General features: G+C 65.9%; 4 protein-coding genes across 4 annotated transcripts; 1 reads left to right on the top strand and 3 right to left on the bottom strand.

Annotated features, from left to right (window-relative positions):
* Positions 1–284: 284 nt before the first annotated feature.
* On the bottom strand, positions 285–1,760 carry AMSG_11183 (phospholipase D; the record flags this gene model as incomplete). Its single annotated transcript, XM_013897475.1, has 1 exon — positions 285–1,760. The coding sequence occupies one exon, from the start codon at positions 1,758–1,760 to the stop codon at positions 285–287; it is 1,476 nt and encodes a 491-aa protein (XP_013752929.1).
* An 855-nt stretch (positions 1,761–2,615) lies between these two features.
* Positions 2,616–3,402, bottom strand: AMSG_11184 (uncharacterized protein; the record flags this gene model as incomplete). The annotated part of the gene is made up of 2 exons (XM_013897476.1): positions 2,616–3,326; positions 3,378–3,402. 2 exons carry the CDS (start codon positions 3,400–3,402, stop codon positions 2,731–2,733), a joined length of 621 nt encoding a protein of 206 aa, XP_013752930.1. The 3' UTR covers positions 2,616–2,730.
* A 1,834-nt stretch (positions 3,403–5,236) lies between these two features.
* Positions 5,237–10,098, top strand: AMSG_11185 (uncharacterized protein; the record flags this gene model as incomplete). The annotated part of the gene is made up of 3 exons (XM_013897477.1): positions 5,237–5,338; positions 5,577–5,634; positions 5,885–10,098. The coding sequence occupies exons 1-3, from the start codon at positions 5,252–5,254 to the stop codon at positions 10,096–10,098; spliced, it is 4,359 nt and encodes a 1,452-aa protein (XP_013752931.1). The 5' UTR covers positions 5,237–5,251.
* Positions 10,099–10,199: 101 nt separating this feature from the next.
* Positions 10,200–11,554, bottom strand: AMSG_11186 (amino acid transporter; the record flags this gene model as incomplete). The annotated part of the gene is made up of 3 exons (XM_013897478.1): positions 10,200–10,870; positions 10,903–11,504; positions 11,538–11,554. The coding sequence occupies 3 exons, from the start codon at positions 11,552–11,554 to the stop codon at positions 10,215–10,217; spliced, it is 1,275 nt and encodes a 424-aa protein (XP_013752932.1). The 3' UTR covers positions 10,200–10,214.
* Between the last annotated feature and the right edge of the window lie 535 nt (positions 11,555–12,089).

Here is a 12,089-nt window from a genome sequence, read left to right on the forward strand (position 1 = left end):
TGCTGGTCTTCCGGACAGTCTGCCTGTCTGTCACTCGCGTGCTCGCTCTCTGCCACCCGCAGTGCCGGCGAGGAGTACCGAGAGCTGTCGGTTGCTCCTGCTCTCTTCTGTCCAGCTTCTTGTTGTGTGCCGAGCTGCAGCGAGCGGGCAAGGTGCGGATCGTGGAGCGGATCAACCAGACCTGATCCAGGTATTCTGTGTAACACTAATTTTATGTGGCGCACCCCCACCCGCGGACACGCATGAAGGTTGCCGGCGGTGGCGGGCCGATCTCGGGCATGTGGCTACTCTCGAATGGAGAACTCGGTTCGCTCCTTGCCGCCGGTGGCCGGAGTTGACTGGAGGAAGCCGATGAGGGCGTTGAGGACAAAGTCGGGCCAGCGGTAGAGGTCGCGCTCGACAGGGACAAAGATGCCGTGGCCGGCCTGCGCAGCGGCAAAGACGGAGACCACATCGCCGGCGGCAACATCCTCCCCGCTAAGGTAGCGCGAGAAGAGGCGGGCCTGAAAGGCGGCCACCTCGGGCCCCGAGACAAAGAGGCCGAGCTCCGAGTCAGTCGGCTCGGACGAGAGCGAGCGGTCCGAGAGGTTTGACGAGGAGCGGATGAGGTGCTGCGAGTCGACGACGATCATATTCGAGTGGACCTTGACCAGGACAGAGTCGTGCTCGAGGAAGCCGACAAAGACATGCTGGTAGAGCTGCTCAGTGGAGACGCCTGCGGCGGCCACGGTCCGCTCCAGATGGCGGAGGCTCCAGACGAGCGACGACGAGCAGTAGAGGCGGGTGACAAAGGACGGCTCGTCCTGCTGGGCCATGTTGGTGAGGATGACGACGCGGAAGGCGTCGTCGCCCTCCTCCACGGCGCGCACCACCCGCGCGGCGATGGCGCCCACGATGCCGTTCTGCGAGGACTCGCCAGACATAAAGGCCTGGTTCTCGAGGTGGATGGACGACTTGGCGCCTTCGATGAGCTCGCGCATGAGCTGGGCCTCGGTGGCGTGCGCCACCAGTGGGAGCGGCGGCACACGCTGGGTGCTCACCTTGCCGCTGGTGTTGGACGAGAACCATGAGGCCATGGCCGCCTTGGTCTGTGAGCCGTTCCGGGCGTGGATGACGGCGCCTAGCTCGTGCCAGTAGTAGCCGAGCTCGTTGACCTCGAGCCAGCCGGCCCGCTCGGTGTTCATGTCGCAACCGGTGACCATGACCCACTCGGCCGAGTCGATGGCCACGTACTTCTGGTGGTGGTACGACCAGCTCTCGTTGTTGGAAAAGTAGAGCATCCATGGGGCAGGCCCCAGCGAGCCGCGGAGGCACACAATCTCCACGGGCGCCATCGCAGCCTTGAACTCAGCCACCGACAGGTTGCCGTAGCACGAGGCAGGATTGTAAGCCATCCGCACCTCGACACCGCGCTCGGCAGCCGCCACCAGCACGTCCCGCACAGTCGGGTCGTTGTCAGAGTACTCAACCTTGCCGGTCATCGGCTCGCCGTTGGGCCCGCCGCTCCACTGCGGCAGCCGCACAAACGGGTCGCAGATGAACGTCGAGTACTCGATCTTCTCCTTCGCCTGCTCCACCAGCCACCGCACGCTCGCCTTGCACTCGTCAAAGTCTGCCAGGAGCCTCACCTCTTCACGATCATCGGCTAGCGCAAGCGCAGCCTCACGCCTCCTCGCCACATCCCCGAGCGACGACGACGATGCAGACGCCGTCAGCGTCTGCGACGACGACTGCGACGACGACGACGAGCTACTTGCCATCTTTCAGCAAGTGCTCGACGATAAATGTGTGTAAAGGGACCAAGCTGGTGACCTCAGGTGTCGGTACGATTAAACAACGTTCAAAAGATCGTTGCCTTGCCGCCAAAAACCAAAGGCTTTTGATGACGTGCGCCGTTTGTTCGGCACTTGCAGCGGGCGCGGGTGTGCGAGTTGGAGAGGGCGAGATTACACGCCTATTCGATCTAAACTCGGAGGCAATGCTGCACATAGTACCATATACCTTCCATGTGAGTGATATCTCTCTAACTTGCCGCATTCTCTATACCTGCCCCTGGCTGGCTCCGGGACATGTCGCGTGACCGGCCGCCCATCCCGCGCATCGCCGACCATTCACTCTTCGTCAGCGCCACCCACCACCTTTCCGGCTCACAGAGGAGGGATATGCCCGCCTCTCACGCCAACAAAGGCCACCAGTTGCCCTTCCACCATCCTCTCTTCCACCTCAGCTGCTTTTTCCGCTTCGCTTCCGACCACCGTACCTGTTGTGGGTCACCTGTCGACACGTGTAGCGTGACCAGGGAGTGATGAACGACTTGCCTTCGCGAACAATCAACTTTAGTTGACGATATCGATTCCACCGCGTCGCTCTCCGACGCTTTACCATTCTTTCTCCTTTTGTTAATCGTTGGTCAACGCGGAGAATCGGAAGCTCATTTTCGCCGCCATCCCGCCGCTCGCCGAAACGGAGATTTGGCATGTGACTGACGCGCTGCTGTGCCGCTAACGCGCTGCTGTGCCGCTGACGCATTGCTGACGTGACGATGGTGATGAATGGTGATGGTGATCCGCTGTTGAAGACCGATCGAGTGGGGGATGGACGGCGGTGGTGGTGGCGGCGCCGATGGCTATCATTTAGTTGGGCGAGCGCGTGGGAAGCGTGCAGGCATGCGACGGGGCAGAGCCGCACGTGCGAGTGCTGGTCACCAGAGCTGGGCGCTAGAGCTGGGCGCTAGAGCAGGGCGCGCTTCTTGGTTGGCGGGCCGGCCGAGTCGGCAACGTTGGCAAGGACGTCTTCGAGCTCGGTGATCGAGTACCAGCCCTCGCGGACGACCGGACCGCGGAGGAAGGGCGAGCCGGGCTCGCGGATGGTGAACAGGTAGCGATCGCCGTGGATGGGGTCGGTGTGAGCGCCCTTGAGCGTGTCAAACTCGACGGGGATGGTCCGCCCGTCGGCCGTCCGCAGCTCGAGATCGCGGAGGTCCATGACGTGCGGCATGCGGATGATGCCATTCAAGGATGCCAGGTCGCGCTTGCGGCTTGGCTGCGACGACGATGCGGCCAAGCCCAGTCCTGGCCGGCTGACCAGCTCAAGTGCCGGCGGCGGCGATGGCGGCGGCGGCGGCGAGGGGGAGTGTGGCGGCGACGGTGAAGCCAGTTGAGCGGCGGTGGCGGCGGTGGCGGCGACGGTGGCAGCGGCGCCACTCGCGTTAGCCTCGAGGGTGAGGCTGACCATTTTGCTCAGCTCGCCACTGTTGACGTGGTACCAGCCCGAGTGGAGGAGGGTGCCGTTGTAGCGGATCTGGGTGTAGACCATGTCGTCGGCGTCTGGATGGATGCCACGCCTGCGCATAACTGCCAGAGTCACACCATCGCGACTGAGCTGCTTGACCTTGGCCACCATCTCGTCGGTCACCTCTCTCCGGTGGGGGGCTGGCACCAGCTTTGCCTTCGCAGCCCGGGCCAGGGCCAGGATCGACGGATCGTCGACATCTTCGGCCTCGACACGACCAAAGGCCCCCGACGGATCATCAGTCGTCGGCTCGTAGCCAAGCGAGTGACGAGCACTAGCTCCTCCCCGCTCTGCCCCGCTCTGCCCTGGCCAGCTCTGCCGACGCAACTCGTCGGAAGCTGCGTGTTTTTGGCTTGCTGACAACGGAGAAATCGCGATCAAGGATGACAGCATCCAGAGCATGATCAATGAGTTGACCATGAGCAATGCGATGAGCAAGAGCATTGGCCTCGGCCAATGAGAGCCAACCTGAGAAGCAGGAGGTCGAGTTGCCACGAGAGAAGAACTGCCAGTAAACGAGGTCCGAGTTGATGGGATGACGACGATTTCTCCATGTCACATACGCACGAATGCAATCCGATGAACCCTTGGCCACCACATGTGCTATCTCTTCCTTATTCAAAGCAATGCGATCAGCATGTTTCACACCACGGCCTTGTTTGACTCTCGCTCGCACCACCTCCATGTCACGTAGGTCACAGCCAAAGTGAAGGGGAAAGGGGTTGACCTTGTTTGGGTGGGGGAGGGTGTTACGGCTGGTTGTGGTGGTGGTTGTGGTGGTGGTGGTGGTGGTGGGGGGGGGGGTGAGGGGGGTGAGTGTGGTGGTTGTGGGGATGGCTATGGTGGTGGTGGTGGTGGTGGTTGGTTGGTGGTTGGTGGTGGCTGGTTGGCTGCTCGACGGATTGGATGGCTCTTTTTTGGTGATTGCAATGATGGTTATTTTGGGGTGGAATGGGAGGGGGAGGGGGGATAGCATTGGATGGGATGGGATGAGGGGGAGGGGATGATGAGCATGGTTGCCGAGTTTGGTAAGGGGGAGGGGGAGGATGGGAAGGATGGGAAGGATGGGGAGGATGGGAAGGGGGGTATGAAGAGTGGTGGTGTCGTGGTGAGGGGGCTGACAATGCAGATGGGAGATGGGGATGGGGATGGGAGGGGAGGGGGGAGGGGGCGATGAGTGAGATCAGATTGTAGGTGCGTGTGTGTGATTTGTCTGTGCGTGTGTGCGTGTGTGTGTGTGTGTGTGTGATTTGTGTGTGTGTGTGTGTGTGATCTGCGCGTGGCTGGAGTAGACACCCTTCCTCTTCCTTGATCCGTCGATGATCACATAATATCATCGCCTGAAATACCTCCCTCCTCTCGCCAATACCAGCCCCAGGTACGAACAACAAGCAGCACAGCCATCCGTAGCCCCATCCATCCGTAGCCCCATCCATCCGTAGCCCCATCCATCCGTAGCCCCATCCCCACCATCTCCCCATCCCCTCTCCCACCACCACCACTGATCATATTCCCAGCCATTGATAGGCAACCATTAATTGTTCGTTTCTGGTTAGGTGTGTTTGGGCGGGAAGTGAGTTGGTGCCCCTCCTCCCCCTCTCCCCCTCCCCCCCCTCCCCCTCCCCCCCCCCCCTCCCCCCTCCCAGCAGCAATACCCAACGCCATTGCCTCCGCACGGAACAAATGGCTGTTGGAGAGGGAGGAGGACGACGAGGGAGAGGGACCAGGGAAGGGACCAAGGAAGGGACCAGGGAAGGGGGAAGGGGAAGGGGAAGGGGAAGGGGAAGGGGAAGGGGAAGGGGAAGGGGAAGGTCATGGCAGAGAGCCACGACGGCAACGGCAACGATGACCATTGCCAAAGTCACTGGTGATGCCAATGGTGCCAACGGCGTCAATGTCAATGGTGCCACTCGTGGTGGGAATGGTGCCACTCGCGCCACTCGTGCGACTCGTGGCGGTAATGGTGCGACTCGTGGCGGGAATGGTGCGACTCGTGGCGGGAATGGTGCGACTCGTGGCGGTAATGGTGCGACTCGTGGCGGTAATGGTGCGACTCGTGGCGGGAATGGTGCGACTCGTGGCGGTAATGGTGCGACTCGTGGCGGGAATGGTGCGACTCGTGGCGGGAATGGTGCGACTCGTGGCGGGAATGGTGCGACTCGTGGCGGTAATGGTGCGACTCGTGGCGGCAATGGTGCTGGCAAGCGTGCCATTGGTGGTGGTGTGACGGGCATGGTGGCTTCCTCGCGAACTGGGCTTGCTGTGGTGGCGGGTGATGGGGTGAGGGGATCGGGGACGACGGGGACGGGGACGATATCGGCATCGGCATCGGCATCGGTATCGGTATCAGCAGCGGCATCGGCATCGGCTACTACTACTGCTGCTGCTGCTGGTGGTCCTGTTTCTGCTGGTGCTGTACTGGGTATGGCGGGCGGGACGGGGACGGGGACGGGGACGGCGACGAGCTCGTCATCGACGTGGAGCTCATGGTCGGATGAGGGTGGCGGGGAGAGGGATGGTCATGATGGTCATGGTCGTGGTCATGATGACGGTCGTCACAGCCATGCTCGAGGTGCTGGACCCGGGGCGGAAGGAGACGACGGGTCCAAGCCGCTCGTCGATGGCCGCGGGCTGTTCACCTCGAGGCACCTGTACTACGCTGCCGGCGAGCGGCACTTCCCGGGACAGCTGCCGGCGTACGAGGATCCTGAGGTGAGGACCGACGCGCTGCCTGCACCGTACGGGGCCATCACCGAGCTGGTCAACACCATTCTGCGGAGGACCATGGCGGCGGTGAGCAAGTTGGAGGCGAGCAATGCGGCGGCGGCGGCGGCGGCGCGCAAGGCCGCCAAGCACGCCCGCGTCGAGCCGTCCAACATGGTCAACAACCTCGCCGGCCACGTTGTCTCCATGGCCATGGCGCCCAACTCGTCGTCGGCCGTCGTCTTTGTCCTCCTCGACACAGGCACTCTCCTCGCCCTCGCCACCTTTCCTGCCCTGCAGATCCTCGGCGAGGCGAGCCTCCCGGCAGGCCTCGGCGACGCTGTCTACGCCTCGGTCTGCCCGCTCAACAACAGGCCGTTCTGCGTCGTCGCTGCCCATCACACCGCCCACGTCTTTGAGGTCCTCCCGGGTACCCACGCCGCCGCCCTCCGCTCGGTCGACGTCACCAAGCTTGCCGCCGTCTCGTGCGATCCTGGCGCGCCGCTCCCGCTCGCCGCCGCCCACTACGAGGCGCGCCACCACCATCACGCCGCGGGCTCATCGGGCGGGGCCGAGGCCGGCGACGCGGCCGACACGCCGCAGGCCGGCTCTTCGGCGGCAGGCTTCCACCACGAGCCGGGTGCGGTGCCGAGCTCGGTCCCCTCGACCGCGCCGCCTCCGCTGCTTCCGCTCCGCCTTGTCGCGCGGTACTCGTTTCCGCACCTGGTTGGCTCGGTCGCCATGTCGCCTGTCACCGCCTCGCACTCCGGCGCCAAGCTTCCGGGCCAAGTTGTGGCCATTGTCACCACCGACGGCGCTATCGTCCTCTACCAGTGGCTCGTGCCGCCGGGCGAGCCCGACGCGCTGCCGGCAGCAGCCACGCCCGAGGCCCTCCCGCGCCTCGTCGCCCTCGCCCGCATTCCACATGCAAGACCCTTTGCCGCCTCGCCGTTCATGTCCAACCTCCTCGCCCGCTCCAAGCCGGGCCTCCTCGCCAAGCTCGCCGGCAAGCTCGGCGGCGCGCCGTCGGCGGCAGACCGAGCTGAAGGTGGCGCACCGGCTGAGGTCAGCTTGCAGGCCGGCGCGCCCGCCGGTGCCAGCGCCGGCGGAAACAGCGGCCACGATCCGTCGTTCCGCCGCTCGCGCTCGTCGCGCTCGCGGCCGCGCTCCGGCACTAGCCGGCGGTCCTCGCGGCACAGCGAGAAGATGGCCGGTAGCGGTCACGGGCACGGTAGCGGTCACGGGCACGGTAGCGGTCACGGGCACGGCGGGAGCGGACTTGATAGCGGCAGCGGGCCGGGCGGGCCTGGCGGAGACGGTGGAAGCGGAACCGGAGGCGCAGCGCTGGTGCCGGGCTCGATCCTGGCGGCGCCCGAGGCACACGCGGTCGGCGATGTTGTGGCCTCGCTCGATGCCATGTACGCCAAGCTCGACCTGGCTGTGGAGACCGTGGCCCACTTTAGCGTCGGCCCGCTTGACGACGTCCTCCGGCTTGTGGTGTGGTGGTCCGGCTGCAACCAGCTCCACACCTACCTCCACCCGCTCACACCGGCCGCCGCCGCAACCCTTGCCGCCACGCCCGGCACATCGGGCGCGCTGTTGGCGGGCGGGCCGGGTGGAGGTGCGGGCGCCAGCGGAGGCGAGAAGGGCACCGGTAGTGGGCACGGGCACGGGCACGGGCACGGGCACGGGCACGGGCACGGGCACGGGCACGGGCACGGACACAGTGGCGACCGCAATGGCGCGGCGTCCAAAAAGTCCAAGCGGAAGAAGGCCGGCAAGGCGAGCAGCACGGCGGGCGGCGGGGGCGGCGAGCGCGGAAGCTCGTCGGGCCGCAGCCGGAGCAACGGCGGGAGCGGTGCGAGCGGCGGAGGCACAGCGGTGGCGGGCGAGGGCGAGGCCGGGCTTGTCGGCGGGATCGGGCGCGGCTCGTCTGCGGCAACCTACGCCGCGTCGCTGCTGCGTACCGGCTGCGGGATGGCGGCGATCAGCTCGCGCGGGCTCGGTGGCGAGCCCGTGGCCGAGCGCGGGCCCAAAGGGCCGGGCGCCGGGCATGTGCTCACCTTTCCGTACTCTGTGACGGCGAGCGCGACGTCGACGGACGCGCTGCTGTCTGCGGTGGGCCTCGCGAACGGCAGCGTGGTGCTCCGCGACGAGGCGCTAGGGACGGAGCGTGCAGTGGTGAGCGGGCACAACAAGGCGGTGCACACGCTCGCGTTCTACTCGTCGCGGTTTCTCCTCTCTGCCGGCGACGACGGGCGGCTGCTGGTGTACAAGATCCGGCCGCGGCTGGAGCTGCTGCACAGCGTGGAGGAGAGCTCGCGGCCGCGTGTGCTGGACATCTTCCCGCTCGACGAGTCGATTCTGCCGTCGATGGCCGGGGCCGGGCCGGGCTTCCCGCTGCTGGCGCTTGTGGCGTGCGCCGGTGAGGCGTGCGTCCGCATCTACGAGCTCGCGCGCGGGCTCCGGGTGGGCAACCTAGTTATGGAGGCCGGGCTTGTGCCGACTATGGACGGGCAGTGGGTGGCGGTGGCGGACGGCTCGCTCACGCTTGCTGCCGCCTACGACGCCACGCACGAGGGCGACGAGACCGACGACGGCTTTGGCTCGTCGTTCTCCTCGGTCGACGACTCGGACGAGGACGAGGCGCTCTCACGGGCCGCCACCGCTGCTGCGGCCGCTGCCCTGGCGAAGAGCATGCCGCGGCGCGGCTCGGGCCTCTCGCTTGGTAGCGGTGGCGGCGGCGGCGGTGGGAGCGCGGTGCCGACCACCGAGGCTGCGGCCAGCTCGTCGGCTTCGGCGGCGGCGGGCATTGTGTTTGGCATTGTCCCGGTCGTGGCCATCACGCCCGACCGCTCGCTCACGCCGGATGGGCTTGTAGCGAGCAGACTCGGCGGGCGGGGCCGTAGGCCGCGGCGGGCCTCGCTCGGCATCGACGCCCACCTGCTGGCGGTGCCGGGCGTCCTCTCGCCGCGCATCCGGCGCGGCCGCCACCACAAGCGTGGCCATGGGCACACAGCTCGGCACACCCGCCGCGTCGAGTCGGCTGAGACGCACCTCAATCTTCTTGCTGGGAGCATAGGCTCGGGCTCGCGTCTCCGTCGGTGCGACGACGACGACGACGACGACGACGACGAGATGGACGACGACGACGATGAAGGCGGAGACGGGAGTGGGCACGGGCAGAGTCGGAGCGGGCGCGGGACGCATAGTCGGCGGCAGCGGCGGAGCGGTGCCGGGCGGCGCGGCAGCGGGAGCAAGGCAAGCAGCCGGCGGGCGTCGCGCAAGGCGCGGCGGAAGCGCGGCAGCAGCAAGAAGGCAGGCGGCGGCAGCGGGCGGCGCGGGAGCAAGGCAGGCGGGAGCGCAAGTAGTAAGGGCAAGGCGTCGTCGTCGCGGCGGAGCGGACGGCGCGGGAGTAAGACCGGCGGCGGAAGCGGGAGCACGCGGAGCAAGGGCCGGAGCGGACGAAGCAAGGGCAAGGCTGGCGCGGGCGGCGGAGGCAGCGCGGCGCGAAGCGGACGGCGCGGGTCAAGCGGCGGGCGGAGCGGGAGCGGCAAGGGCAAGGCCAAGACGCGGAGCTCGCGGAAGAAGGAGAAGGAGAAGACGAGCGGGCGCAAGGGCAAGGCGCGCGAGAAGAAGAAGAGCAGCCGGCGCCGGTCCGGACGCAAGGCGAGCGGACACGGGCGGCGGGCGAGCGGCTCGCGCAAGGCTGGCAGCGGGCGTTTGCGGAGCGGGCGGGCTGGGGCGCGGCGGAGCAAAGGCTCGCGGCGGCGCGGCTCGTGGTCCGAGTATGACGACGACGGCGACGACGACGACGACGACGAGTTTGACGATGACGAGTACGAGTCGGATGACTCGAGCTCAGGCTCGGGAGGCACTGGCAGCACCGAGGCGAGCGGCAGTGACGGCGACGACGACTTTGCGTCGGACTCTGACTCGGATGGGTACGACTCGGGCGAGGAGGGCCGGGCCGGCGGGAGCGGCTGCTTGGGCAGCGGCGCCGAGCCGCAGCGAGTGGTCAAGCACAAGATCCTCATCTACCGGCTGTCCAAGGCGATCCGGGCGTGCCAGAAGGCGATTGCTGCGCGGGGCGGAGCGAGGTAAAGCACGGGCAGGCAGAGAAAGAGAGCGAGCGAGCGAGCGAGCGAGAGAGAGAGAGAGAGAGAGAGAGAGAGAGAGAGAGAGTGTGTGTGAATGTGTGTATGGTGGCGAGCGGGCTTTTACGAGGCAGCGCCGACAAGGACAACTGTGGTGGAGACGAGGCCGACGACGACGCCAACGATGAGGACGGCCCAGGCGCCGATGCGCATGCGGGAGTCGTCGGGCGGTGCGGTGCGGAGGTAGAGGTAGGAGGGGACAACAAACTTGATGAGGACGGCGCCTGTGGAGCCGAGGAAGGAGAGGATGAACTTGATGTCCGGGAAGAGGATGGCGATGGTGTAGGTGGAGGCGACGATGCCGATGGAGAGAGCGAGGAGGCGGGCAAAGGGCGCCGGGCGGGCGTCCGGGAAGAGCAGCATGTCCAGCGAGTTGCGCAGCGACCAGACAAAGAGCGGGTAGGAGAGAGTGACGACGACAGAGATGGCGATGGCTGAAATCTGGACGAGGACGTCGGAGGAGGCAAACGAGAGGAGGACGTTGGCCTCGACCTCTGCGCCGTGCTGCATGTAGGCAAAGGAGGCGACGGCGGCGTAGAGCGAGGAGAGGCCGACGACGACGTACATGGCGATGAGGTTCCAGTTGGCGAGGCTCTGCTTCTGCGGAGCGAGGTCCTTGAAGATGGCGACGGACTGGAGGTGGCCGCCGAGGGCAAAGGCGATGATGGGCGTGGCCACAAAGATGTCCGGGGTGAAGGAGAACCAGGTGACGTGCTTGGCTACGTCCGAGCCCGGATGGGTGGCGATGTACTGCGCGGCGCGGAGGAGGACGGTGAAGACAAAGACATGATGGCGGCGATGGCGAGCATGGAGGCGTGGCGGAGCGAGTCGATGGAGCGGAGCGAGGAGAGCGGGAGCATGACGGCAAAGGTCGGCAGCGTCTGCCACACGGCCCGGGAGGCCCAGAACGAGCGGCTGGCCTCGTCATCGCCAGCGTCGCCATCGATCCAATGGCCGACCACCTTGGGCATGAGATCGCCGACGATGACAATGTAGCCCACGGCAACGCCCATCGAGTAGGCGACAATGAGGAGCTTGAACGCCGTGGCAGCCCTGTCGCCGGCGACTCTCGCCACCAGATCCTCGTACGAGTTGGCCCGAGTGGCCGTCGCGGCGTAGACGATGAAGCGGAGGCCGAGCCATGCGATGAGCGAGAGGAAGATGAGGAGGATCCAGCCGAGGGCAAGGCCAGCCGAAGCGATGGCAAAGGGCAAGCCGAGGACGCCTGCTCCCACTGCGCAGTTGGCCAGGTTGAACGTGGCGCCTGTCCGCGTGCCCTTGGGCAGCGGGTGGACCTTGGTGGTGGTGGTGGTGGTGGTGGTGTCGATGGAGACCGACTCGACTGTGAGGAGGCTGGGGAGGGGAGGGGAGGAGGAGGAGGAGGACGACGACGAGTGGAGCATGGTGGGAGGGGTGGGCGTGGAGAGGGGTGTTGGGGGGGTAACGTGATTTATTGTTGGGGGTATGATTGTGGGGGGGTAACGTGATTTATTGTTGGGGGTATGATTGTGGGGGGGGGGGGTCGAGACACGATTGTTTCCGGCACAAATCGGTCAATGGCCAAGTCAATGGCAGACACGTCATGTCGACCACCGCACATTGTCGTCACGACTGACACGTAGCATGTTGCCTGCGCTTGTGGCGTGGCTCGCGCAGCACAGGCGTCCGCTACAAACCCTTCCAACTGGGCCTATGTCCCGCTCACAGCCTACCGGGCAGAATTTCTGCCACTTGCCTGCAAACTACCCGCAGGAAACGTTTGTCGCACACCATCTGGTCAAGCAAGACCAGGTCAAACTCACCCTGTCCTCCGCCCTGTCAGGTCCCTGCTGGTCATTGACAGTATGACCATGCTCGACTTTGGCACTTCGGATTCTGTGTGGTGTACCACGGTCTCAAGCCAGCCACCCTACCCGCCCCAAGCGCACCTGCGCTATG

The sequence above is a fragment of the Thecamonas trahens genome (assembly GCF_000142905.1).
Source record: "Thecamonas trahens ATCC 50062 unplaced genomic scaffold supercont1.70, whole genome shotgun sequence".
Taxonomy (NCBI): domain Eukaryota; order Apusomonadida; family Apusomonadidae; genus Thecamonas; species Thecamonas trahens.